General features: G+C 39.9%; 1 protein-coding gene across 3 annotated transcripts in view; it reads right to left on the minus strand.

Moving 5' to 3' along the window:
• DYM (dymeclin) overlaps positions 1-27584 on the minus strand; it is a 389485-nt gene that overhangs the window by 38242 nt on the left and 323659 nt on the right. The window contains exon 17 of one of the 3 annotated variants that reach the window (XM_063076500.1): positions 21987-22142. The exons of the other annotated variants lie outside the window; for them this stretch is intronic. Coding sequence (XP_062932570.1) covers positions 22014-22142 — 129 coding nt within the window. The 3' untranslated portion in view covers positions 21987-22013. The remainder of the gene's footprint in view (positions 1-21986; positions 22143-27584) is intronic. 3 annotated transcript variants of the gene reach the window in all.

Consider the following 27584-nt stretch of genomic DNA (forward strand, 5'->3'; position numbering starts at 1 on the left):
TAGCAGTAGGTATTTTACAGGTGCCTGTTATCAAGTGAGTAAGTTCCCCTGTATTGCTAGTTTTTTGAGGATTTTTATCATGGACAGATGTTAGGTTTTCTCTCTATTGTGGGGGGCAGCAAACTTATTCTGTAAAGTATCAAGTAATAAATATTTTAGGCTTTGTGAGCCATATGATCTCTGTCACAACTACTCAACTTTGCTACTGCAGTGTGAAAGCAACTATAGACAATACATAAATGAGTGAGTACAGCTGTGTTCCAATGAAACTTTATTGACAAAAATAGGTGGCAGGCAGGATTTGGGCTGTAGATTGTTAATCCCCGGCCTACTAAGATGATCGGCTAGCTGCTTAGCTCACTAGGTTGGAGCACAGCCTTACAACACCAAGGTCACAGGTTTGGATCCCATATGGGTCAGCCCCCCCCACTTCCCCCCCAAAAGATGTGGTTTTTGTCCTGTATTAATATGGTATATTATTTGATTTTTGGATATTAAATTAATTTTGCATTCCTGAGATAAATATCACTTAGTCACAGTGTATAATCCTGTCTATGTGTTGCTGGGGTTGGTTTGCTAATATTTTGTAATGGACTTTTGTATTTCTGTTCATAGGAGATACTGGTCTATACTTTTCTTTTCCTGTGATGTCTTTCTAGTTTGGGTATCAAGGTAATACTGGCCTCACTAAATGAGTTAGAAGCATTCCTCCTTCCTCTAGTTTCTCAAAGTTTGTGTAGAATTCGTTCTATTTCATTTTAAGAACTATTTACCAGTGAAGCCACATAAGTCTGTTTTTCTCTTCATGGGAAGATTTACACCACTAATTCTTCTTTTTTTAAAATAGTGATAAGTCTATTCAGATTTTCTATTTCTTTTTTTTTTGTCTTTTTCATGACCGGCACTCAGCCAGTGAGTGCACCGGCCATTCCTATATAGGATCCGAACCTGTGGTGGGAGCGTCGCTGCGCTCCCAATACCACACTCTCCTGAGTGCGCCACGGGCTCAGCCCGAGATTTTCAATTTCTTAAGTCAGTTTTGGTAATTTGTGTCTTTCTAAACATTGTCCATTTCATCTACAATATTTAATTTGTTGGTTTAAAATTATTCATAATATTCACTTATATTTCTTTTAATTTCTACAGGGTCATTAATGATATTCTCTCATTCGTTTTTCACTTTGTGTCTTTTTTTCTTGCTCATTCTAGGTAAAGGTTTATCCATTTTATTGATCTTTTCAAAGTACGAGCTTTTGGTTTTACCAATACTGACTGATATCTATTGTTTTTTTGTTTCCTATTTCATTAATTTCTGCTCTGATCTTTATGATTTCCATCCTTTTGCTTGCTTTGGGTTTAATTTGCTTTTCTTTTTCTAGTTTCTTAAAGTGGAATCTTAGGTTATTTATTTGATAAATATATTTTTTCTAATATAGCTATTTAAAGCTATAAATTTTCCTCTAAGTACTGCTTGAGCTGCATCCTATAAATTTGGTATGTTTTCATTTTCATTCAGTTCAATATATTTTCTATTTTCCCTTGAGATTTCTTCTTTGACTCATTAAAAGTGTGTTGTTTAATTTCCAAGTATTTGGGGATTTCCCAGATTTCTATTGGTTTTTAATTCTGTTGTAATCAGTAAATATACTTGTGTGACTTCAATCCTTTTAAGTTTGAGACTTGTTTTTTTGACTTGGGATGTAGTCCACCTTGGAGCATTCCATGAGCACTTGAAAGAAATATGTATTCTGTTGCCATTGGGTAGAGTGCTCTATAGATGTCGATTAGGTCAAGTTGGTCGATAGTGTTGTTCAAGTCTACATTCTTGCTCACTTTCTATCTAGCTGTTCTATTGTTGTGGTATTGAAATCTCCAACTATTGTTTTTGAATTATCTCTATTTCTTTTCAATTCTATTAAGTTTTACTTCATTTATTTTGGGAAATTTCTTTTTTAGTAGCTCAAAATTGGAAATAATCTAAGTGCCTACCAATAGTAGAATGAATAGACTGTGTTATAGTTACACAATGTGATACTAATACATCTGTGGAAATGAACAAACTTTGTGTGGCAACATAAATGTCTCTTCTAAACATAATGTTGACTGAAAGAAGAAAGTTGCAAAGGAAAATATAGTGCATAATTCCACATATGAAAAGTTCAAAAACAAGAAACCATATTGTTTGGGAATATACACACAGATGGTAAAATTATGAAGAAGAATAATACAACTACCTCCAAAAAAACAAAAAGAAGCAAAAACTACAATTACTTTCAAAGTCAGGACAATGTTTATTTCTAGGAGGACAGGGTATAGTGGGACTTCTGAGCTATTGGCAATGTTTCATTTCTTAATCTAAATAGTGATTACACAGATATTCACTTTATAATTATTCTCTTAAACTGCATCTCTGTAATCTATGTAGTCATCTGTATATATGATATCTCTCTCAATTTAAATAGTAAGAAAAAAAAAGGGGGGGTGGCTTTCTTAGTAGATGAAACCTTGGCTATGTTACAGATATGTATGACTAGAAACACATTATTATTCTTGTGATTCAATAAACTTCTGAAATTAGGTGTAAAATATGTTCCTTTCAATCTCACTGTAAGACTAGTGAGCAACAGTCCATATAATTTGACACCAAATATATCACAGGTTTAATTCATCTCATACCAAGTAAAGGCTGGCTTTAAGTGCTTTTTAAAAACTGTTTCATATTTTAAGTGTAATAGGGTCATTTGTATTTGAAAGAGCAAGCAAGAAATCTTTTTGATGAGAAAAAATCATTTCTGGACACCAAACAACTAGCCTATAATTTATCATTTCTAACCTTGGGGTTCGTGTACAGTGGGTATTCTTCAAGTGTGGCATGCTGGTAGTGATTTTTACAATCCACCAATTGACATATTAGTTAAAGATTAGGAAATCTCCTGAAATATTTGTCCAAATTCATATTTTAAGCTGGGTTTTGGTTAAAGATCATTATCATTACTTTTACATTTTCAAAATGGATTAGGTTCCCACCCATTAGAGTGTACAGTATCTAAGTACTTCCTTCTGCCCTTCAGAGCTCCCAGGCAAAAAGCCTGTAAAGAAACTGTAATGAATTGCTAAGAGAACAAAAAAATGTTATATTAGCTAATTAATTATCTCAAACTCACTTTTGGGTATCAACAGTATTCACATTCTTCATAGAACTAGGCTAGGTTTCAGGGCCTTGAGTCCTCTAAAACCAACAAATGAAGTACCAAGAAACCTTAACCGACATGGTCAGACGCTTACCAGCATCCTTGGTGTGATTATCTGCGGCCAATCACTGACCCTTCCAACTTGCCTCAAAAATGAAAACCACTGTAAGAAAGCAGTCTTTTTCCCCCAAATGACCAATTTTGCTATGTGTAAGGTATTACATTAATATTTAAGATATTGGACTTTGGTGTCTTTTAAAAGTCTTATTATATCTTATATCCCTTTCAAAGTTTTTAGAAGCTTTTGGGCCACATGCTCAGTTAAGAACACCCCTTCAAAAATCATAAGAATTTAGTTTTTTAAAAAAATTTTCTCATTCATTTACTTTAAAAAAATTCTATGTACAAACACTGAGTTGAGGATGTTAATAAAATAATCAGAGCCCACAGAACAAATTATAATTCCCTAGTCATTCTTTTTATAAAAAATAATTAATTCTTCACTTATACATTAAAATAATTTTGTAACTGTCTGGGAGCTATTAGTTTTTGGCATAAATAACATTAAAAATATTTTGTAAGTATTGTAGTAAATGACTTGAACAGTAACTATAGAGGTAACAAAACCACCTCAGTAACTTTCACATGGTCAATCTCATAGAAGAGTAAAGACTGGGACAGATGAGTAATGATAAATGGTTATGTTTTTTAAATCATCAAAGTAGACTTTCTTTTTAGAAAACTTTAATTTATAATTCTCAAATTTCTGACCAAAGAAAATTCTATCAAAATTTATATGAGGGATTTAAAGATAAAATCAAATATGTGAACATTTCCCTCTCCACGTTAAGAGTATCAACATTTTCCAGAGCTTCCCTCACATTGTGAACTTGTGTCCCTCAGTCATTAGAAGCCATGTTTTGGAGAAGTAGGTGCTACAAACTGAGTGTTTGTGTTCCCACAAAATTCATATGTTGAAATCCTAATCCCCAATGTGATAGTATTTAGAAGTGGGGCCTTTGGGAGGTGACTACGTCATGAGGGGAGCCCTTACGAATAGGATTAGTGCCTTATAAAAGATACCACAGACAGCTCCCTCACCCCTCATGCCATGTGAGGAGTCAGGGAGAAGATGCCATCTATGAGCCAGCAAGTGGGTCCTCTCCAGACACTGAATCTGCTGGTGCCCTGATCTTGGACTTTCCATCCTCTAGATCTTTGAGAAATATATTTCTGTTGTTTATGATCTATCTGGCTTATGGTATTTTGCTATAGTTGCCTAAACGAACTAAGACATTGGGCAGGAATTATTTTGCTACAGAAAAAAAATCAGATTTTTATCACTTTCAATTAAGTGTTTTTAGTTTTTCATGACTACATTCAAGATGTAATGATGATGAAGACTGAATTTTTCTATTCTGGGATCACAAAGTAAAAACTAACCTAATCTACTCATCCATTGCAAGGAAAAAAAATTGCCTATAAACTGCTTACAAATATACATGTTTAATTAAACAAAAATAATGTAAGACAATATAAAAAATAATCATGGGCTACATTGTTTATCAAGAATGGCTACCCTGAAAGTAAATTTGACATGAAACCATTGTATGTTTACTGCAATTTCAATACTACATATAAAAAAAGGCCTAACAGCCTTTCAGTACTCCATAGAGCAGTAATGTTTCAAACATTTCAAAGATTACACCCACTGTCTAGAGAACATCATTTGGTGTGTTATGAATGCCTTAGGTTAAACAAATTGATCTAATTTATGTGAGTTAAGAGGAGGCAAAAATTTAAGATTTTTTTTTTTTTTAAATTTTATTTTGTCGATATACATTGTAGCTGATTAATGCTCCCCATCACCAAAACCTCCCTCCCTTCTCCCTCCCCCCCTCCCCCCCAACAATGTCCTTTCTGTTTGTTTGTTGTATCAACTTCAAATAATTGTGGTTGTTATATCTTCTTCCTCCCCCCCCCGTTTTGTGTGTGTATGTGTGTATGTGTGTGTGTGAATTAATATATTAATTTTTAGCTCCCTCCAATAAGTGAGAACATGTGGTATTTCTCTTTCTGTGCCTGACTTGTGTCACTTAATATAATTCTCTCAAGGTCCATCCATGTTGTTGCAAATGGCAGAATTTCATTCGTTTTTATAGCTGAGTAGTATTCCATTGTGTAGATGTACCACATTTTCCGAATCCACTCATCTGATGATGGGCATTTGGGCTGGTTCCAACTCTTGGCTATTGTAAAGAGTGCTGCGATGAACATTGGGGAACAGGTATACCTTCAACTTGATGATTTCCATTCCTCTGGGTATATTCCCAACAGTGGGATGGCTGGGTCGTATGGTAGATCTATTTGCAATTGTTTAAGGAACCTCCATACCATTTTCCATAGAGGCTGCACCATTTTGCAGTCCCACCAACAATGTATGAGAGTTCCTTTTTCTCCGCAGCCTCACCAGCATTTATCGTTCATAGTCTTTTGGATTTTAGCCATCCTAACTGGGGTTAGATGGTATCTCAATGTGGTTTTGATTTGCATTTCCCGGATGCTGAGAGATGTTGAGCATTTTTTCATATGTCTGTTGGCCATTTGGATATCTTCCTTAGAGAAATGCCTACTTAGCTCTTTTGCCCATTTTTTAATTGGGTTGCTTGTTTTCTTCTTGTAAAGTTGTTTGAGTTCCTTATATATTCTGGATATTAATCCTTTGTCAGATGTATATTTTGCAAATATTTTCTCCCACTCTGTTGGTTGTCTTTTAACTCTTTTAATTGTTTCTTTTGCTGTGCAGAAGCTTTTTAGTTTGATATAATCCCATTTGTTTATTTTTCCTTTGGTTGCCCGTGCTTTTGGGGTCGTATTCATGAAGTCTGTGCCCAGTCCTATTTCCTGAAGTGTTTCCCCTATGTTTTCTTTAAGAAGTTTTATTGTCTCAGGGTGTATATTTAAATCCTTAATCCATTTTGAGTTGATTTTAGTATACGGTGAGAGGTATGGATCTAGTTTCATTCTCCTGCATATCGATATCCAGTTATCCCAGCACCACTTGCTGAAGAGGCAGTCCCTTCCCCAGTGAATAGGCTTGGTGCCTTTGTCAAAGATCAGATGGCAGTAAGTGTGTGGGTTGATTTCTGGATTCTCTATTCTATTCCATTGGTCAGTGTGTCTGTTTTTATGCCAGTACCATACTGTTTTGGTTATTATAGCTTTGTAGTATAGCTTAAAGTCAGGTAGTGTTATGCCTCCAGCTTTATTTTTTTTGCTGAGCATTGCTTTGGCTATTCGTGGTCTTTTATTGTTCCATATAAATGTCTGAATAGTTTTTTCCATTTCTGAGAAAAATGTCTTTGGAATTTTGATGGGGATTGCATTGAATTTGTATATCACTTTGGGTAGTATGGACATTTTCACTATGTTGATTCTTCCAATCCAAGAGCATGGAATATCTTTCCATCTTCTTGTATCCTCTCTAATTTCTCTCAGCAGTGGTTTGTAGTTCTCATGATAGAGATTTTTCACCTCCTTGGTTAACTCAATTCCTAAGTATTTTATTTTTTTGGTGGCTATTGTAAATGGGCAGGCTTTCTTGATTTCTCCTTCTGCATGTTCACTATTGGAGAAAAGAAATGCTACTGATTTTTGTGTGTTGATTTTGTATCCTGCTACTGTGCTGAAATCATTTATCAATTTCAACAGTTTTTTTGTAGAGGTTTTAGGCTGTTCGATATATAGGATCATGTCATCTGCAAACAGGGACAGTTTGACTTCATCTTTTCCAATCTGGATGCCCTTTACTTCCTTCTCTTCTCTGATTGCTCTGGCTAGTACTTCCAACACTATGTTGAATAGGAGTGGTGAGAGTGGGCATCTTTGTCTACTTCCTGTTCTTAAAGGAAAAGCTTTCAGCTTTTCCCCATTCAGGATGATATTGGCAGTGGGTTTGGCATATATGGCTTTAATTATGTTGAGATACTTTCCCTCTATACCTAACTTATAGAGGGTCTTTGTCATGAATGAGTGCTGAACTTTATCAAATGCTTTTTCAGCATCTATAGAGATGATCATATGGTCCTTGTGTTTGAGTTTATTAATATGGTGTATCACATTTATTGATTTGCGTATGTTGAACCAACCTTGCATCCCTGGGATGAATCCCACTTGATCGTGATGAATAATTTTTCGTATGTGTTGCTGTATTCTGTTTGCTAGTATTTTAGTGAGGATTTTTGCATCTATATTCATCAAGGATATCGGCCTGTAGTTTTCTTTTTTGGTTATATCTTTACCTGGTTTTGGTATCAGGATGATGTTTGCTTCATAGAATGAGTTTGGGAGATTTGCGTCCGTTTCAATCTTTTGGAATAGTTTGTAAAGAATCGGTGTCAATTCCTCTTTGAATGTTTGGTAAAATTCTGCTGTGAATCCATCTGGTCCTGGGCTTTTCTTTGTTGGGAGCCTTCTGATAACAGCTTCAATCTCCTTTATTGGTATTGGTCTGTTCAGATTTTCTACGTCTTCACGGTTCAGTTTTGGGAGCTTGTGTGTGTCCAGAAATTTATCCATTTCCTCCAGATTTTCAAATTTGTTGGCGTATAGTTGTTTATAGTAGTCTCGAATGATTCCTTGTATTTCAGATGAATCAGTTGTAATATCGCCTTTTTCATTTCTAATTTTTGTTATTTGAGTCTTCTCTCTTCTTTTTTTTGTTAGCCATGTTAATGGTTTGTCAATTTTATTTATCTTTTCAAAAAACCAACTTTTTGATTCGTTGATCTTTTGAATTGTTTTTTGGTTTTCAATTTCATTCAGTTCTGCTCTGATCTTAATGATTTCTTTCCGTCTGCTAACTTTAGGATTGGATTGTTCTTGTTTTTCTAGTTCTTTAAGGTGAAGTGTTAGGTTGTTCACTTGCCATCTTTCCATTCTTCTGAAGTGAGCATTTAATGCAATAAATTTTCCCCTCAATACTGCTTTTGCAGTATCCCACAGGTTTTGGTATGATGTATCATTGTTTTCATTAGTTTCAATAAACTTTTTGATATCCTGCTTGATTTCTTCTTGGACCCATATGTCATTAAGTAGAATGCTGTTTAATTTCCATGTGTTTGTATAGTTTCCAGAGTTTTGTTTGTTATTAATTTCTAGTTTTAATCCATTGTGGTCTGAGAAGATACATGGGATAATTCCAATTTTTTTGAATTTATTGAGACTTGATTTGTGACCTAATATGTGATCTATCCTGGAGAATGATCCATGTGCTGATGAGAAGAATGAATATTCTGAAGTTGTTGGGTGGAATGTTCTGTAGATATCTGCCAATTCCAATTGGTCTAGAGTCTTGTTTAGATCTTGTGTTTCTCTACTGATTCTTTGCCTAGATGATCTGTCTAATATTGACAGTGGAGTGTTCAGGTCCCCTGCTATTATGGTATTAGTGTCTATTTCCTTCTTTAGGTCTAATAGAGTTTGTTTTATAAATCTGGCTGCTCCAACATTGGGTGCGTACATATTTATGATTGTTATGTCTTCTTGATGGATCAGTCCTTTTATCATTAAGTAGTGTCCCTCATTGTCTCTTTTTATGGTTTTTAGTTTAAAGTCTATTTTGTCAGATATAAGAATAGCCACTCCAGCTCGTTTTTCTTTTCTGTTTGCATGGTAAATCTTTTTCCATCCTTTCACTCTTAGTCTGTGTGAATCTTTATGGGTGAGGTGGGTCTCTTGTAGGCAGCATATAGTTGGGTCCTGCTTTTTGATCCAGTCAGCCAGTCTGTGTCTTTTAATTGGGGAATTTAAGCCTTTAACATTAAGAGTTGTTATTGAAAGGTGTTGATTTATTCCTAGCATTTTATTGGTTGTTTGGTTGTCTTAGGTGTCTTTTGTTCCTTGCTTTCTGATTTACTGTTTGGTTTCTTTGTTTGTTGGTTCCTTAGGTTGTAGATAGTGTTTTTGTTAGCTTGTTTTCTCTTCATGAATGCCATTTTTATTGTACTAGCGGGTTTAGATTTTTCTTAGGTTTTTATGGCAGTGGTAGTTATTTTTCAGGAACCAAACCCAGTACTCCCTTGAGGATTTCTTGTAAGGGTGGTCTTGTGGTAGTGAACTCCCGCAGTTTTTGTTTGTCTGAGAAATATACTATTTGCCCCTCATTTCGGAAGGATAGCCTTGCAGGGTAGAGTATTCTTGGCTGGCAATCTTTGTCTTTTAGTATTTTGAAAATATCATCCCATACCTTTCTAGCTTTTAGGGTTTGTGATGAAAAGTCTGATGTTAACCTGATTGGGGCTCCCTTATAGGTGATTTGACGCTTCTCTCTTGCAGCTTTTAAGATTCTCTCTTTGTCTCTGAGTTTTGCCAATTTGACTATGACATGTCTTGGAGAAGGCCTTTTTGGGTTGAATACGTTTGGAGATCGTTGAGCTTCCTGGATCTGAAGATCTGTGATTTTTCCTATACCTGGGAAGTTTTCTGCCACTATTTTGTTGAATATGTTTTCAATGGAATCTCCATTTTCCTCCCCTTCTGGAATACCCATGACTCGGATATTTGAGCGCTTGAGGTTGTCTGATATCTCTCTCAGATTTTCTTCCATGTCCTTGATTCTTTTTTCTTTCTTTTTGTCTGCTTGTGTTATTTCAAACAGCCCATCTTCAAGTTCAGAGGTTCTCTCTTCAACTTCGACAAGCCTGCTGGTTAAACTCTCCGTTGTGTTTTTTATTTCGCTGAATAACTTCTTCAGTTCAGCAAGTTCTGCTACATTTTTTTTCAGGACATTGATTTCCTTGTATATTTCCTCTTTCAGATCCTGTATACTTTTCCTCATTTCATCATGATGTCTAGCTGAGTTTTCTTGTATCTCATTCAGTTTCCTTAGAATTATCACTCGAAATTCCTTGTCAGTTATTTCAAGGGCTTCTTGTTCTATAGGATCTAGAGTATGAGATTTATTAACTTTTGGTGGTGTACTTTCTTGATTTTTTGTATTTCTGGTGTCTTTTTTTTGGTGTTTATTCATTGTGGCAGGGGGTTTCACAGTCCACCGGTTTAAGACTAATGACTAACTAGGATGTTGCTGTGGTTGCCAATTTGGTATGGCTCCCGCCGTGACTGCTCAGTTGGCCTCTAGTGTCTTGTGTGTGTGGTTGCCTCGGGTCTTGGGCTTCTCCGGGGATCCACCTTTCTGGTCAGCTTGTACTCTGCTGGGCTGGTGGATCACGTACCACAGGGTGTGTGATCTCTGTTGAGCTTTCACTTTCTGTACAGGACTTCTCCCCGTTCCGTGTGCTCTGGCCCAGGCTGTTAGATCGTGCAGTGGCGACCCCACCGGGTGTGTGGTTTCTGTCGAGTCTCCGCCTCCCTGGCCGCACGTCTCCCCCCTCTGTGCACACTGTGCTGGGCTGGGGCGTGTCTTCTGCACCCCTCGTCTATCAGCTGGGCCTTCAAGACCCTGCTCAGCACCGCCTCGCCCAGGAAGTCTACCAGGTTTCTGCTAGGCACTGACGACCGGTCTCTCTGGGTGCCTTTGTAGCACTGTGTAGATCTTTCTCGGGTCTTGTTCACCTTTGTATCCCCCCGGTATAAACCGAGTCTAGTGCCCGCCTGCAGCCTGCTCTCCGGCAGGTTCAAGCGGACCTGGGAACTCTCCTACCACACTATTCCCAACCAGAAATTCGTTAGGCTTTTTTCCAAACTGGTGGTCGCAGAGATGGTATCTGCCTCCCAGTAACAGGGAGTTTACCGGGGCCGGAGTCCAGGGTGTGGTGGAGTGACAGTCGGCCTGCCCGTACTTCCTAGCCCTCCCAAAACTGGTCGGGACGCCCCACACTCCCAGCCCTGCCAGAGAACCGCGGAGGGAGTGGGAGAGGAGGTCGGCCCGCAGGATCCAGAAAGCCCCGCGCCAGGCCAAGCAAATGGGCTCAGTGATGGCCGAGCAGGGCGGAGCTGCCCGCACCTGGGAAAATGGAGGCAGCACCGTGGCAGTGAGTGGCCTGGTGGTGCAGGCGGGAGCCGCGTGGGCATCCACCCCCCGAACAGAGCTGTGCCAGGGATCACTCACAGTGCTGTGCCAGGTCGGGCGCTCGCTCTGTCTCTGGTTTGTTGCCTTCCGTGTTCTCGGCGCTGCCGCCTCGGGCTGTTCAGTCGCGGCGCCGCTCGGGCGCTCCCAGGAATCTTCTTTAATGCCGGCCTGAAACCTCGAATCCTGAATAGGGCAGCTGGCCGCCTTCAGTGCGGCCCCAGCCTCCGGGATCCTGGCTGCATCCACAGCAGCCCTTGCGCCGTGTTCCCTGTTTCAAGACTCACTTTTGCAGCTAAGAATCAGTTCTTTTCCTGCTCCACACTTCAAAGCTGTTGCCTGTAAATGAGGCAGCCTCTCCTGCCGGGGGCAAAGTGGAGAGCCCCCACGACCGGCCAGCAGCAGCAGTCCTCCCTTAAGAGATGGCCAGAGGAAGGTCCACAAGTTTCCCGGCTGCCTGAGGCCCAGTGGCCACCTTTTCCACCTCAGCTACTCCGCGCCAGCCGCCGCCGCCGCCGCCATCTTGAAACTCCCAAAAATTTAAGATTTTAAAGATGAAATAGATGAAATGTATGGCTCAAACATGAGATGGACTGAAATAATCTTGGTCAAGCCATTTGCCTTCTCTTTAGCCTCAGTTTCCCCAGTTGCAAAATGGAAATTATTCTTATATTTAACGGGGCTGTGGGGAAGACTAAGTGGGAAGACCTGTAGAGAAGTACCCAGCAGAGCATCTGGTACAGAGCAACGCCTCATAAATGTTAACTGGACAGTCAACAACAAAGAAAAAAGGAGTTGAGCCAAAGAGGGACACTTAGTTGAATAGGAGTGGTGAGAGTGGGCATCCTTGTCTAGTGCCTGTTCTTAAAGGAAAAGCTTTCAGCTTTTCCCCATTCAGGATGATATTGGCAGTGGGTTTGGCATATATGGCTTTAATTATGTTGAGATACTTTCCCTCTATACCTAACTTATAGAGGGTCTTTGTCATGAATGAGTGCTGAACTTTATCAAATGCTTTTTCAGCATCTATAGAGATGATCATATGGTCCTTGTGTTTGAGTTTATTAATATGGTGTATCACATTTATTGATTTGCGTATGTTGAACCAACCTTGCATCCCTGGGATGAATCCCACTTGATCGTGATGAATAATTTTTCGTATGTGTTGCTGTATTCTGTTTGCTAGTATTTTAGTGAGGATTTTTGCATCTATATTCATCAAGGATATCGGCCTGTAGTTTTCTTTTTTGGTTATATCTTTACCTGGTTTTGGTATCAGGATGATGTTTGCTTCATAGAATGAGTTTGGGAGATTTGCGTCCGTTTCAATCTTTTGGAATAGTTTGTAAAGAATCGGTGTCAATTCCTCTTTGAATGTTTGGTAAAATTCTGCTGTGAATCCATCTGGTCCTGGGCTTTTCTTTGTTGGGAGCCTTCTGATAACAGCTTCAATCTCCTTTATTGTTATTGGTCTGTTCAAATTTTCTACGTCTTCACGGTTCAGTTTTGGGAGCTTGTGTGTGTCCAGAAATTTATCCATTTCCTCCAGATTTTCAAATTTGTTGGCGTATAGTTGTTTATAGTAGTCTCGAATGATTCCTTGTATTTCAGATGAATCAGTTGTAATATCGCCTTTTTCATTTCTAATTTTTGTTATTTGAGTCTTCTCTCTTCTTTTTTTTGTTAGCCATGCTAATGGTTTGTCAATTTTATTTATCTTTTCAAAAAACCAACTTTTTGATTCGTTGATCTTTTGAATTGTTTTTTGGTTTTCAATTTCATTCAGTTCTGCTCTGATCTTAATGATTTCTTTCCGTCTGCTAACTTTAGGATTGGATTGTTCTTGTTTTTCTAGTTCTTTAAGGTGAAGTGTTAGGTTGTTCACTTGCCATCTTTCCATTCTTCTGAAGTGAGCATTTAATGCAATAAATTTTCCCCTCAATACTGCTTTTGCAGTATCCCACAGGTTTTGGTATGATGTATCATTGTTTTCATTAGTTTCAATAAACTTTTTGATTTCCTGCTTGATTTCTTCTTGGACCCATATGTCATTAAGTAGAATGCTGTTTAATTTCCATGTGTTTGTATAGTTTCCAGAGTTTTGTTTGTTATTAATTTCTAGTTTTAATCCATTGTGGTCTGAGAAGATACATGGGATAATTCCAATTTTTTTGAATTTATTGAGACTTGATTTGTGACCTAATATGTGATCTATCTTGGAGAATGATCCATGTGCTGATGAGAAGAATGAATATTCTGAGGTTGTTGGGTGGAATGTTCTGTAGATATCTGCCAATTCCAATTGGTCTAGAGTCTTGTTTAGATCTTGTGTTTCTCTACTGATTCTTTGCCTAGATGATCTGTCTAATATTGACAGTGGAGTGTTCAGGTCCCCTGCTATTATGGTATTAGTGTCTATTTCCTTCTTTAGGTCTAATAGAGTTTGTTTTATAAATCTGGCTGCTCCAACATTGGGTGCGTACATATTTATGATTGTTATGTCTTCTTGATGGATCAGTCCTTTTATCATTAAGTAGTGTCCCTCATTGTCTCTTTTTATGGTTTTTAGTTTAAAGTCTATTTTGTCAGATATAAGAATAGCCACTCCAGCTCGTTTTTCTTTTCTGTTTGCATGGTAAATCTTTTTCCATCCTTTCACTCTTAGTCTGTGTGAATCTTTATGGGTGAGGTGGGTCTCTTGTAGGCAGCATATAGTTGGGTCCTGCTTTTTGATCCAGTCAGCCAGTCTGTGTCTTTTAATTGGGGAATTTAAGCCTTTAACATTAAGAGTTGTTATTGAAAGGTGTTGATTTATTCCTAGCATTTTATTGGTTGTTTGGTTGTCTTAGGTGTCTTTTGTTCCTTGCTTTCTGATTTACTGTTTGGTTTCTTTGTTTGTTGGTTCCTTAGGTTGTAGATAGTGTTTTTGTTAGCTTGTTTTCTCTTCATGAATGCCATTTTTATTGTACTAGTGGGTTTAGATTTTTCTTAGGTTTTTATGGCAGTGGTAGTTATTTTTCAGGAACCAAACCCAGTACTCCCTTGAGGATTTCTTGTAAGGGTGGTCTTGTGGTAGTGAACTCCCGCAGTTTTTGTTTGTCTGAGAAATATACTATTTGCCCCTCATTTCGGAAGGATAGCCTTGCAGGGTAGAGTATTCTTGGCTGGCAATCTTTGTCTTTTAGTATTTTGAAAATATCATCCCATTCCTTTCTAGCTTTTAGGGTTTGTGATGAAAAGTCTGATGTTAACCTGATTGGGGCTCCCTTATAGGTGATTTGACGCTTCTCTCTTGCAGCTTTTAAGATTCTCTCTTTGTCTCTGAGTTTTGCCAATTTGACTATGACATGTCTTGGAGAAGGCCTTTTTGGGTTGAATACGTTTGGAGATCGTTGAGCTTCCTGGATCTGAAGATCTGTGATTTTTCCTATACCTGGGAAGTTTTCTGCCACTGTTTTGTTGAATATGTTTTCAATGGAATCTCCATTTTCCTCCCCTTCTGGAATACCCATGACTCGGATATTTGAGCGCTTGAGGTTGTCTGATATCTCTCTCAGATTTTCTTCCATGTCCTTGATTCTTTTTTCTTTCTTTTTGTCTGCTTGTGTTATTTCAAACAGCCCATCTTCAAGTTCAGAGGTTCTCTCTTCAACTTCGACAAGCCTGCTGGTTAAACTCTCCGTTGTGTTTTTTATTTCGCTGAATAACTTCTTCAGTTCAGCAAGTTCTGCTACATTTTTTTTCAGGACATTGATTTCCTTGTATATTTCCTCTTTCAGATCCTGTATACTTTTCCTCATTTCATCATGATGTCTAGCTGAGTTTTCTTGTATCTCATTCAGTTTCCTTAGAATTATCACTCGAAATTCCTTATCAGTTATTTCAAGGGCTTCTTGTTCTATAGGATCTAGAGTATGAGATTTATTAACTTTTGGTGGTGTACTTTCTTGATTTTTTGTATTTCTGGTGTCTTTTTTTTGGTGTTTATTCATTGTGGCAGGGGGTTTCACAGTCCACCGGTTTAAGACTAATGACTAACTAGGATGTTGCTGTGGTTGCCAATTTGGTATGGCTCCCGCCGTGACTGCTCAGTTGGCCTCTAGTGTCTTGTGTGTGTGGTTGCCTCGGGTCTTGGGCTTCTCCGGGGATCCACCTTTCTGGTCAGCTTGTACTCTGCTGGGCTGGTGGATCACGTACCACAGGGTGTGTGATCTCTGTTGAGCTTTCACTTTCTGTACAGGACTTCTCCCCGTTCCGTGTGCTCTGGCCCAGGCTGTTAGATCGTGCAGTGGCGACCCCACCGGGTGTGTGGTTTCTGTCGAGTCTCCGCCTCCCTGGCCGCACGTCTCCCCCCTCTGTGCACACTGTGCTGGGTTGGGGCGTGTCTTCTGCACCCCTCGTCTATCAGCTGGGCCTTCAAGACCCTGCTCAGCACCGCCTCGCCCAGGAAGTCTACCAGGTTTCTGCTAGGCACAGACGACCAGTCTCTCTGGGTGCCTTTGTAGCACTGTGTCGGGTCTTGTTCACCTTTGTATCCCCCCGGTATACACCGAGTCTAGTGCCCGCCTGCAGCCTGCTCTCCGGCAGGTTCAAGCAGACCTGGGAACTCTCCTACCACACTATTCCCAACCAGAAATTCGTTAGGCTTTTTTCCAAACTGGTGGTCGCAGAGATGGTATCTGCCTCCCAGTAACAGGGAGTTTACCGGGGCCGGAGTCCAGGGTGTGGTGGAGTGACAGTCGGCCTGCCCGTACTTCCTAGCCCTCCCAAAACTGGTCGGGACGCCCCACACTCCCAGCCCTGCCAGAGAACCGCGGAGGGAGTGGGAGAGGAGGTCGGCCCGCAGGATCCAGAAAGCCCCGCGCCAGGCCAAGCAAATGGGCTCAGTGATGGCCGAGCAGGGCGGAGCTGCCCGCACCTGGGAAAATGGAGGCAGCACCGTGGCAGTGAGTGGCCTGGTGGTGCAGGCGGGAGCCACGTGGGCATCCACCCCCCGAACAGAGCTGTGCCAGGGATCACTCACAGTGCTGTGCCAGGTCGGGCGCTCGCTCTGTCTCTGGTTTGTTGCCTTCCGTGTTCTCGGCGCTGCCGCCTCGGGCTGTTCAGTCGCGGCGCCGCTCGGGTGCTCCCAGGAATCTTCTTTAATGCCGGCCTGAAACCTCGAATCCTGAATAGGGCAGCTGGCCGCCTTCAGTGCGGCCCCAGCCTCCGGGATCCTGGCTGCATCCACAGCAGCCCTGGCGCCGTGTTCCCTGTTTCAAGACTCACTTTTGCAGCTAAGAATCAGTTCTTTTCCTGCTCCACACTTCAAAGCTGTTGCCTGTAAATGAGGCAGCCTCTCCTGCCGGGGGCAAAGTGGCGTTGAGCCCCCACGACCGGCCAGCAGCAGCAGTCCTCCCTTAAGAGATGGCCAGAGGAAGGTCCACAAGTTTCCCGGCTGCCTGAGGCCCAGTGGCCACCTTTTCCACCTCAGCTACTCCGCGCCAGCCGCCGCCGCCGCCGCCATCTTGAAACTCCCAAAAATTTAAGATTTTAAAGATGAAATAGATGAAATGTATGGCTCAAACATGAGATGGACTGAAATAATCTTGGTCAAGCCATTTGCCTTCTCTTTAGCCTCAGTTTCCCCAGTTGCAAAATGGAAATTATTCTTATATTTAACGGGGCTGTGGGGAAGACTAAGTGGGAAGACCTGTAGAGAAGTACCCAGCAGAGCATCTGGTACAGAGCAACGCCTCATAAATGTTAACTGGACAGTCAACAACAAAGAAAAAAGGAGTTGAGCCAAAGAGGGACACTTATGTCACACTGAAGAGCAGAGGCAACATTTAAAAGACCATGGACTTTATTAATACAATTTTACTACTATTTGTCTAACTTAAAATTAATTGTGACCTTACATTTGGATTACATATAAAATAAATCTTCTATTTTAAAGAAACCTATTTTAAAGTTCATGACGTAAAAGTTCTCTGCCTCTTTTAGGGAAGGAAAATAAACAGTTCTAATCCTATCAAGGATAATGCTAATCTTAGCCATCATCTCCTCAGTTTTGTAAAGACAGGGAACTGGAAAAAACTGGGCCATACAATAGTGGTTCCCAAATCTGGCAGGTTATCAGGATCACTCAGAAAACTGTTTAAAAAGACAGATTCCCAAGTCCTTCACCAGACTACTAACCCAGAACCTCTGAGCTGGGATCCAGAAACCTACTGAAAATAGTGCTCCAGGTGACTGTGTTTATTAATAAAGAGACTTCTCCTGAAATCCTCACCTCGATGGAGAATCAGTGTGAACAGATTCATACTCAGATAAAGCCAATATACAGAATATACAGGGGAGTCTAGTATCAATATTATACAAGGGAACTTCAAAAAGCTCATGGAAAGATTCGTATTATCTTTTAATTCCATTTTTTCATGAACTTTTTGAAGTACCCTCGTAGATGTTCTATTGTGCCTTCCTACCATCCTTATCCTGAAAAATTACTCTGAGGGATTCAATTGAGGGACTGTCCTTGCTTGGGTAAGATTTTGCATTTGCTTTCTTCTTAATGTGTAGAACTGGTGACTCAGAAAGCTATAACAACATCTTTCAAATGTGGTGTGTGTATGTGTGTGCACATGTGCACATTTGAGATCATGTATTTCATAACATAAAACTTTTCATATGGGGATTGAATGTTGCTGCATTATTCCAGCAGTTTCCTGAACCACTTATGAGCTTGTGTTTTATTGTTCCATTCAAGGCAGAAGTAACTTATAAATAAGACCTGAACTTTGTTCTTTACTGGACAAAAAACTAAAGGAGGGTTAGAAAGGGAGGAGAGCTGTTCTGATTGTCAAACTCTGCAGAGATCATTTTGGGTTTGGGGAAATGGCAGGGATGCAGCTAGTCTCCCTTTTTCAGGATAGAAGCCCAGCACAGGGCTGTGCTTTTTATGCTCAATGCTTCTGAGTCCCTACCTAAAAGAAAAAAAAAGGGGGGGGGGGAGATAACAATATTCTAAAAAGAAGAGAGAGAAAACAGAGTCTAAAATGATTTAAAAACAAAGCAAAACCAAAGCAAAAGCAGGAAGAAAAAAGTCAGACAAGGTCATTTGTACAATTAAAGGAGTTATAAGCTAGGAGCAGACTTAATATGAAGAGGCTAAACTGTTGGGTGGGGAGACGAATACCAGGCATTAGAGCTCCTCAGCTTTCTCAGTTAGAGCAGGACTGGCTTATGCTCCTATCAGTTTCTGTCAGGACCTGAAAACATACATGCTCTCTATATATATTGGGGAAAGCAGAGAAATCAATCAGAAAAAAAAGCACACAGTGGTTCTTTACTGGACCTTCATACAACCTCACAGTTCCATCATGCTCTTCACCCTCTAAGACTCAGAAATACAATAAAATGAGATAATTTGACAAATCTATCCTAATAACATAAATCAGAATATTTTACTCTACATGAACTATAATGAAATCACTGCAGGTGACAACCAAGAAGAGAGCCCCTGAGAAACTATTAAAAATTTAGTATGGCCAATTTACATAGTAATTAACTCATTGATGAGAATGACTAAAGCTGAGGTCTTCAGATTAGGACTTTGTAGCTATATGAATGCATGAATATAGAATAATATTATAGACTTTTAAAAAAGTAACTATTCCAACAGAGTGACCAGTGCCTCCAGTCTTAACTTGGCTTCTTTATAATATTTTGGCATGAAAGTTGACATTTTAAAAGTCTATGGAGAGCTGTTCTCCAAAAAGTGTTTTCTTGAAGCAGCATTTTGGACCATCACTCATGGTCAACAGGCCCATTCCTTCTTCCTTTCCTTTCCTCCCTCCCTCTTTCCCTCTCCCCCTGCCAGTCAGCAAATATTAAAGTGCCCAGTATGTGCCAGGTATGCTTCAGATACCCCAGTGAATAAAATGTAAAGATTCCTGAGCCCTCCTGGATCTTATATTATCTAGTAGGATAATAATAAATAATTACACAGCATGTTAGGTGATGAATGTTGTGGAAAAAAATTACAGTAGGATTGGGGGGATTAGGAGTGCTGAAATTTCAACAGGGCTGGCCTCACTGAGAGTGAGGTTTCATTTGCTCATGTGAGTAAAGACTTGACAGAGGTGCAGAAGTGAGGCATACGGGCATCTGGGGGAGAGCAATCCAGGCAAAGGCTCTAAGGGTGGAGAGTGCTGGTGTGATCGGGGCAATTATCTGGTGCTGTGTTTCTCAAACTAGAGCGGGTATCAGTATGAGCATATACATAGCTGGGGGACCTGTAAAGGCACCAATTGCTGAGTTCCAACAGCTTGTTACTCAGTAGGTCTGGGTGGAACCTGAGAATCTGCATTTCTAACAAGTTCCCAGGGGAAGCTGATGTTGCTAGTACAAAGATCACACTTTCAAAGCCAATGATTCCATACGTTATTTTAAAAACTCTGAGTCACTAAACAATAGTTGATTATCAAATCAATTTAATAGGTCCGACCAACAATTAAAAAAAAAAAAGAAATAGGAGATAGTGTACATCCCATTTAATGAGGGTAAGTTTTATTTTTTGAAACTTTTGTTTTGGTTGTATATAAATGCATATACTGTATCATGGTGTAAAATGTATTTACTGTTGGATGGCAGTCAAAAAGTTGAAAGCCACTGGTCTAATGACTTTATTCTATCATTAAATTTAAAAAGCCACATGAATTCGGCAGAAGGAATTAAGGGAGTCCTATTGTTTCAGCTGGACACTAAGCTGAACTTGCCGTGGGCCTTCTCTTCCACCCACACACAGATTTCCTCTGCCTGGATTTCTCCTCTTTCATCTCAGCCTAAGGTTTCCTCTTTCATGGAAACCTTACCATCTCTTCAGGACAGCAAAGCTGAAGTCCAGGTTTCTCCTTAACCTTCCCTGATCAGCCCTTCCCAGTGATGTGTCCATTCTTTCCTCCAGAACTTAACATCTACACCAGTCATTTGACACGCAGCTAAACTGCTCTGCTGTGTTAGTTGTCTTGCGAGGGTATGCCTTTTCTTTCCTGAAAGGTGACACTTTATTTTGGGGGCAAGGCTGATGTTTTACACACCTCTGTTTCCCCAACAATGTCCTAGCAATGCCACGTTCAAAGTGGGGTAAAATAACTAGCTTTAGGTGGAATAAACTGTCAAACCACATTTGTAAATTATCATGTATTATTTGTATAAGTACTATAAGTGATGATGATGATGCAAATTAACATAAAGTGACAGGAGAATGCATACATTCTGAGAGGCAAATTTGGGGACAGAGGGAGAAGGGTGATAGAAACAGGACAAAATAAAGGGAAGCCAACTGGCTGGGAAAGCATAGCAGTAAGAGAGGGCACGGTCTCCATCCTCCCACCCTCCACCCCAGAGCCTGGGCCAGGGGTCCTTGGTACAGCATGCCATGGAGAAAACTCTCACTTTTCACTGGGTAGGAGTAAACCATACTGATGTTTTGCATTAATGCTGTGCAATGGATAAGGAGAATTAAAGGGCCAAAGGAGAAAGCAGTATTTTGACTGAGAGAAAAGAGAGTCATAAAGAATAAAAAGGCAAAGGAGAGAAGTGAGTTAACCCAAGGGCTATGTATTAAATGAGTACCATTGCAGGCCCTGAGCTAGGTGCTGGGGATGTTTTGTGCTATAATGGAAAGACATACAAGTTCTACAGGAACATGGAGAAAGAACCACCCAAGTGTGCCTGGGTGAATGGGAGTGGGCTTCATAGAAAGTGGGGAGCCCGTGTTGTGACTTGAAGCATGATCCGCTCACCTGACAGACATGACATGAGGCTGTGAGAAGCTGGAAGGAAAGGAGGAAGGAGGCAGGAGCGCCTCGTACACACGCCTGACATGCACGAACACTGTGCATTTGGAGATGTGCCTGCAGTATGATATGGTGGGAGGAAAAAGACCACCACCTAAGTCAGGAGTTAGGCAACGTGGTGCCTTGTGTGTTGGACCACAGCAGGGTGTATGCTGGAGGTATCTCTGGCAACAGGGCTAAGGAGGTGTTGAGAGGAAGAACACAGAAGTGGGGACCCCTGTCAGGAGGTCATGGCAACAGACTGCAGGAGAAATGTGGAGGAGCAAAACGGGAGCATGGCAACGTGGAGGTTTCCCCGGAGAAATCATAATTAGGATGGTTGGAATCAGGAGCTAACAGTGCTTCTGAGTTAGAGGGAGGATGCTGGTGAGTCGTCCTCCCATGGGTATGAGGAGGACGGATGTGCAGGAAGCAGGACAGTGTGACTGCGGACATGCTGAGTGTTGTCTGGTGGGTGCAGGAGTGTGTGGTGCTCAGGCATCTGCTCTGGGGATAGAGAACTGACAGAAACAAAAGACACTTGGCGTGGGGAAGGAGGAGAGACCCCCACCTGGAGAAAGGTGGAGGTTTTTAAGCAAGTCAATATGAAGAAGCTATGTAAAACCTCTTGAAATTTCAATTAGTGTAACTTTCTACATTTCTCTTTATGCAACTAAAGACAACAGTGAAAATATTCTAAAAAGTAGACATAAAATGAAGGCTTTAAAATCATTTAGTGTGAAACTGGTAATCACTTTTAATTCCTATGATTTATCGAGTATCTTAAGTAAATAAAATATTCAGTTAATGTCAATAACTTACATTCCATAGTTTCTTATTTACACTAAAAAAGAAGGTTAATTCTCCTTGAAAAGTATGACCTAATTTCCAAACACTAGATATAGTAAAATTCTTAATCCTCAAATACATAGATAATTCACTAACCTGAAAAAGAGAGGGAACCTGGAAACTTTACATAACCAGACATGAGGTGGTGTGGTAGTGGCGTGAGAACAGCACCGGCCTGGGTGAGTCTGACCCATCGCCATGACATTCAAACTGCTCCGTAGTAAGCGAAATGGGAGCCAGGAACATGCCCTGCTGTGGATGCAGACAGTGAGAGCTTTGAGCTGTGGCTTCTAACTCAGCTCCTGAAGAACATACTAACTTTATTTATTTCCTTCCAAACCCTGTTACAGGAGAAATAAGCAACTTAAAATTTCAGAGCCTGTTCTTTAAGTCTCTGTTTAAGAAGGAGGGTCCGGAAAAAATAATTACCTGGTATTGCCTTTCCCGGACTCCACAGAATACCAGTAAGAAGAGAATGTTTAGAATGATATTAATACTATTTACTCTGAACAGCCACGTTGTTTAACTATATAGACAGATTTATCCAAAGAGTATATATTCCCACACAGGATATTACACAAATATTTTAGAAGGCTTTGTCAAATAATACATGATTGAAAAATATTTTATTTGGTTGAAAGTCAATTACTATGCCATGGGCTTCCAGATCTTAATGTTTACTTGCCCAAACTTGGAAGAATAATTCTTCTACAAATTTGGCTGCAGTTCTACAAGGCAAAGGAAACTTCAAAAAATTCTGGCTCATCTGCTTCAGCTGGGGAATTTCTCATGAGTAAGGGGCATAGTGATTGTCTTTACAACCCACAAGGTGGTTGGAAAGAACTTTGAATTTTTTAATGTTTAATTTATATATTTTAAGAAAGAACAAATCAGTAAGTATATATTATTCCACACTTGCATACAGAGCTTACTAAAAATGCATTTCCAATTTGAAACCAACTATTTTACATCAACCTCATGTATAAAGCTATTATTACATACCTGACAATTATTTTATCAGTATACATTAGCAAACCACCCCAGAAGACTATAATGTGCTGTCATGTGGTATAATATAAATATTATGCAACACACGGCTTGAATTTTCAATCAACTTTAGATACTGCAGTATTCTGTGAATTAAATTCTAGAGGTTTTAAGTGATTCATTTTATTATAAACACTTAACCCAAAAAGATGATTAAAATAATTGAGATAAGGCTGATTACAAGAATAAACAGCCTTTTTTTCCCCTAGCAACATCTGTGGTAATAATATGCTATCATTTAAACCAACTGAGTATGACTCACCATCTGTAAGTAAATGTAATTTTAGTTTCTCTTCTAGTACTGGTGATGGGGCTTTTGTTTGTTTGTTTGTTTGTTTTAACTGAATCATCCATCCTCCACCCTTTTGCAACCATAGAGTGGCAAGCTGGAGTCAGGAGTACAAGTTCTTGCTACATTACAGAGCAAAATTAACTGGCCCACTTAAGGGATTTGCCCTTGACTTTGGCCTCAATAGAATCTTGCTCTAAATAAGAGTTAACTCGACTGAGACCTGCCACAGACCAATTAATTTCTCTACTTAGCCATAATCCTGAAAAACAAAGAGATATTTTCACTTATATGTCACTGTTTCAAATACAAAAAATATATGTTCATTATATATTTGAACATAGTGTAATAAATGGAAAACATATGAACATTCAAGCACTTAGCCTGCACACTGTAATTCATTTTGCTTTAAGGTAAGTATTACAGAGAACTACAAGATTAACTTTTAGTATCTCCTATGGCTGTGGAGGGGCTCTTGGGCCAACAGCGTTCACTAAAGGAGTTAGAAAATAAAATCTGGGATTGGAATAAGTAGAAAAAAAATAGCTAAAAACACAATTAGTGAGAGCTAAGTAAAAAAAAAAAAAAAAAAAGAGCTAAAGGTTATCATAGGAAGGGATACAGAAGGGAAAAAATTACCTGGATATGACAGCAGAGTGAAGAAGCATTAGCAGTCCATGGAAGACAAAGGAAGTGGGGAAAGGAAGGGCATATAATAAAGTTCTAAGAAGGTGGTGACCTAGTGCCCAGGTCTTTGTTCCTGAATGCCATCATCTATACACACACGAATACCAGGGCTTATTGGAGAAGTGATTAAGTCCACGGCTGGGGTCTGGGGCAGGGAAAATACAGACAATCACAGACTTATGAGGGTTTTCACTTGAAGATTTTTCAATTTTACAACAGGTTAACCCATCGCAAGTCAAGGGGCATCTGTACAAGATGAGAATATAGCATCTTGTGCAGGCAGAAAGAAAGAAAGTACTCAAAACAAGATGGGAACATGTCAAAGGACACAGGAACCAACATGGAGGAGTCCCACTGGCCAAAGTTAGAACAATTTGAGCAGCAACAACAACAAAAATGATAGTACTGAATTATAACCTATAGAACAAAATACAAAGTCATCATTAGGTAAACACCATAATAACAACTGTAGGGAAGATCTACCAATGGATGATAAAACCAGTGCGCAAAACTGAGGACAAACAGACCCTAGCAACGTCTCCAAGTATCACTCCCAAGATATTTACCAATAAAATAAGGGAATAAAGTCATCTTTTACTGCAGAAACCTGGTAGATGTCACATCAAACCAATGACCAAGGATAACATCACTAGTAATGAGACGTGGTAATATCATGTCCCTAACATGATACACTGAGAAGGACACATCACTTCTATGGTATTTTTACCAGGTATGCATAACTTCTATATAATCATGAGAAAACATCAGAAAAACCCAAAATGAGAGATATTCTACAAAATAACTGACAAGCACTCATAAAAAAGTGTCAGACTGAGTAACAGTCACAGAGGGGAGGAGACACACCTAAATGCAATGTGGGGTCCTGGATAGGATTCTGAAACTGAAAAAAAGGGCATTGGAAGAAAAAAATTGGCAAATTTCAAATAAGGTCTGTAATTTAGTCAACAGTATTGTAGTACTAATTTTAATTTTTGGATTTTAATAATAGATATAAATGGTGTTAATATTAGGGGAAGCTGAATGAAGGATTTATATGAACTGTCTTTACTATTTTTGCAAGTTCTCTGTAAGCCTAAAATTTTTAATAATAAAATGTAAAAAAAGAAAAAAATCAAACAGCACCGACAAATATTTTCTCTTCTGGCCATCCTGTCTAAAACTGTTCCCCTTTCCCATCTGTATTTTTTAAGACTATTTACTGCTATCTAAAATAGAATATATTTTATTTACTATCTTTTCCACAAAAAAAATAAGCTCTAAGAGGGCAGGGATTTTTGTCTGTTCTGTCACTGCTGTATCCCAGTGTGTAGGACAGTACCCGGCACATATAGGGAGAGACAGTTATATGAATTAAAATTCCAAAGTGGATGGTAGAATCAAAATCAGAAAAGCAAGTCCGCAGATAGAAAATTTTACTACCAAATTCTTGAATTCTAACGAGGCCCCATTTCCTCTTTAGAGTATATAAAATAGGCTTTTCATTTATTACATCACATTTATTGAGCAACTACTATGTACAAATCACTGAACTAGGCATCAAGGTGTTGCAGAAGAGTAAGACAGAACCCCTATTCTCAAGGAAGTTACAGTTGAGTGGGACAAACATTTAAACAACTAAATGCAAGACAGAAGAGGGCAGGAGGCTCACAAGACACAGGTGTAAAATGTTATGGGTATTTTGAAGAGGGAGGCAAATGTAGATAGAAAGTAAAAGGAAAGGCTTCACAAAAGTTGTTAAATTTATGGAGACCTTTAATGAGTGCTTAGAATTTGGGATTTATTGAGAACAGAGAAGCATGGAAGCATGGAAGCAAATCCAAAAATGCAAGGAAGAAGCAAAAGGCACACATATTGTTCTGGTTGCCTGGAGCAGTGGTGGGTACAGGGAAGCAGGAGAGAAAAGACTGGAACAGCAGCTTGGAGTTAGACTGTGAATGGTCTAGAATTCCAGGCTAAGGACTCCAGACTCCATCCAGCTAGTAGCAAGAGGGCATTAACCTCTGAATATTTATAAATAGCAGAGGAATGTGACTAGAGCACTACTCTACAAAAATTCATCATGGAATTATAAAAGACAGAATCCTAGACTCTCAGAAAGTGCAAGACATCTTTGGGTTTATCCTATATAACTTTCAATTAACAGGAATTCTTTCAACCTTTTTCCCCTACGTCATGGACTTGAGTCCCCTTGCCACCCAGTGCTCCTCTTATATTTACCATCCAGACTTTACTGTGAATACTTCACGTGAAGTATTCATTATTTCATGAAGCCACATACTGACTACTAAACAATTTTACTCAGAAAGCCTTTTTCTAGGTTGAGCTAATACCTATCTTGGTTTAATTTCTACCCATTGCCCTGTGGCATAAAAAGAAACGTGTAATTCTTCTTTTACAGTATATAACAAGCAATAGTCTTCTAACTGGTCTCTCTGCTTCTTAACACAGTGGCCTGAGTGATTCCATTAAAAGATAAAGTATGTCGTGCCATTCCTTTTCTCAAAATCTTGCACTGGTTCTCCATGTCATTCAGAAAAAAAAACCCAAAATTATTATATGGTCTACAAGGCCCTACCACATGACGTGCAGTCCCACCCCCGCCCCTCATCTCCACCACTCTGCCCTTGTTCACGCAGCTCTGGCTATTTCTTCAACATGCCTGGCATCCTCTTGCCTTAGGACCTTAGCAGTGGCTGTTTTCACTGCATGGATCGGCACGTTGAACTCCCTCACCATCCTCTCATCTTTGCTAAACGTTGCCTAGACCATTCTTTGTGATTCTACAACCTTCTCCTACTGTGCCCTCGCTGATAATTCCAACCTCTCTTAACTGGCTCTTTTTCCTTTATGCTCTATGGCACTTACATCCTAGCACACTAGATCGTCTTTTATTCATGATGCTCACTTTCACTGTCTGTCTCCTCCTGCTAGCTGTGTGCCCTGTGACGGCATGGATCTTCACCTGGTGACGTGGCCCAAGCTCGCAGAACAATGCTGTCACAGAGCAGATGCTTAATAGATTTACTCAGTGCAGATGGCACCTGTAGTGAGTTTAAACCTAACATGTCCTATGTCCTTGTCTCATTGGCCAATGTCTCAAACATAAGCCTCTCCGGCAGCTGCCCTCTCCTGCACTTTCGCCCCATGCTGCTTTGTGCTTTCTGTCTCCTGACCCAATCTCCTGTTGCTTCCCTGCCTCCCATACCCACAGTGCCTCTTCATACCCCTCTTTTGTGGATAAGTATCCCTACACTCTCAGTCTTTGCACAGAATCTTCCCTCCTAATCTCTTTAACTGAAATAAGGTTCTCCCCTCAAGACTCCGACTCTCCTGGAGCCTTTGGAAGTACAGGCTGCTCATTCTTTCATCCTCTGTACATCCTTCAGGGTCTGGAGTGGGGGCTGGTGTCCTCTTTGCTTTCACATTGCTCCCTGGCCATTATACCTCTACCCATAAGCAAAAAGCTCCGCTCTGCTCATATGAGACTGGCACCAGCCTCTTCTCTTCCTGTAGCTGCTCCCTGCTGACTTCCCAGTCACTCTCCCATTTACTGTGGCATTTGGATCCTAGTCTTTCTCTCTACCCCATGCCTTGTTGTCATCTTGGGTGACTAGATGTTCCTGTGAATGACCTGTCCTAAGCTCCCAGTT

Source organism: Cynocephalus volans, chromosome 13 (assembly GCF_027409185.1).
Source record: "Cynocephalus volans isolate mCynVol1 chromosome 13, mCynVol1.pri, whole genome shotgun sequence".
Classification (NCBI taxonomy): Eukaryota; Metazoa; Chordata; class Mammalia; order Dermoptera; family Cynocephalidae; genus Cynocephalus; species Cynocephalus volans.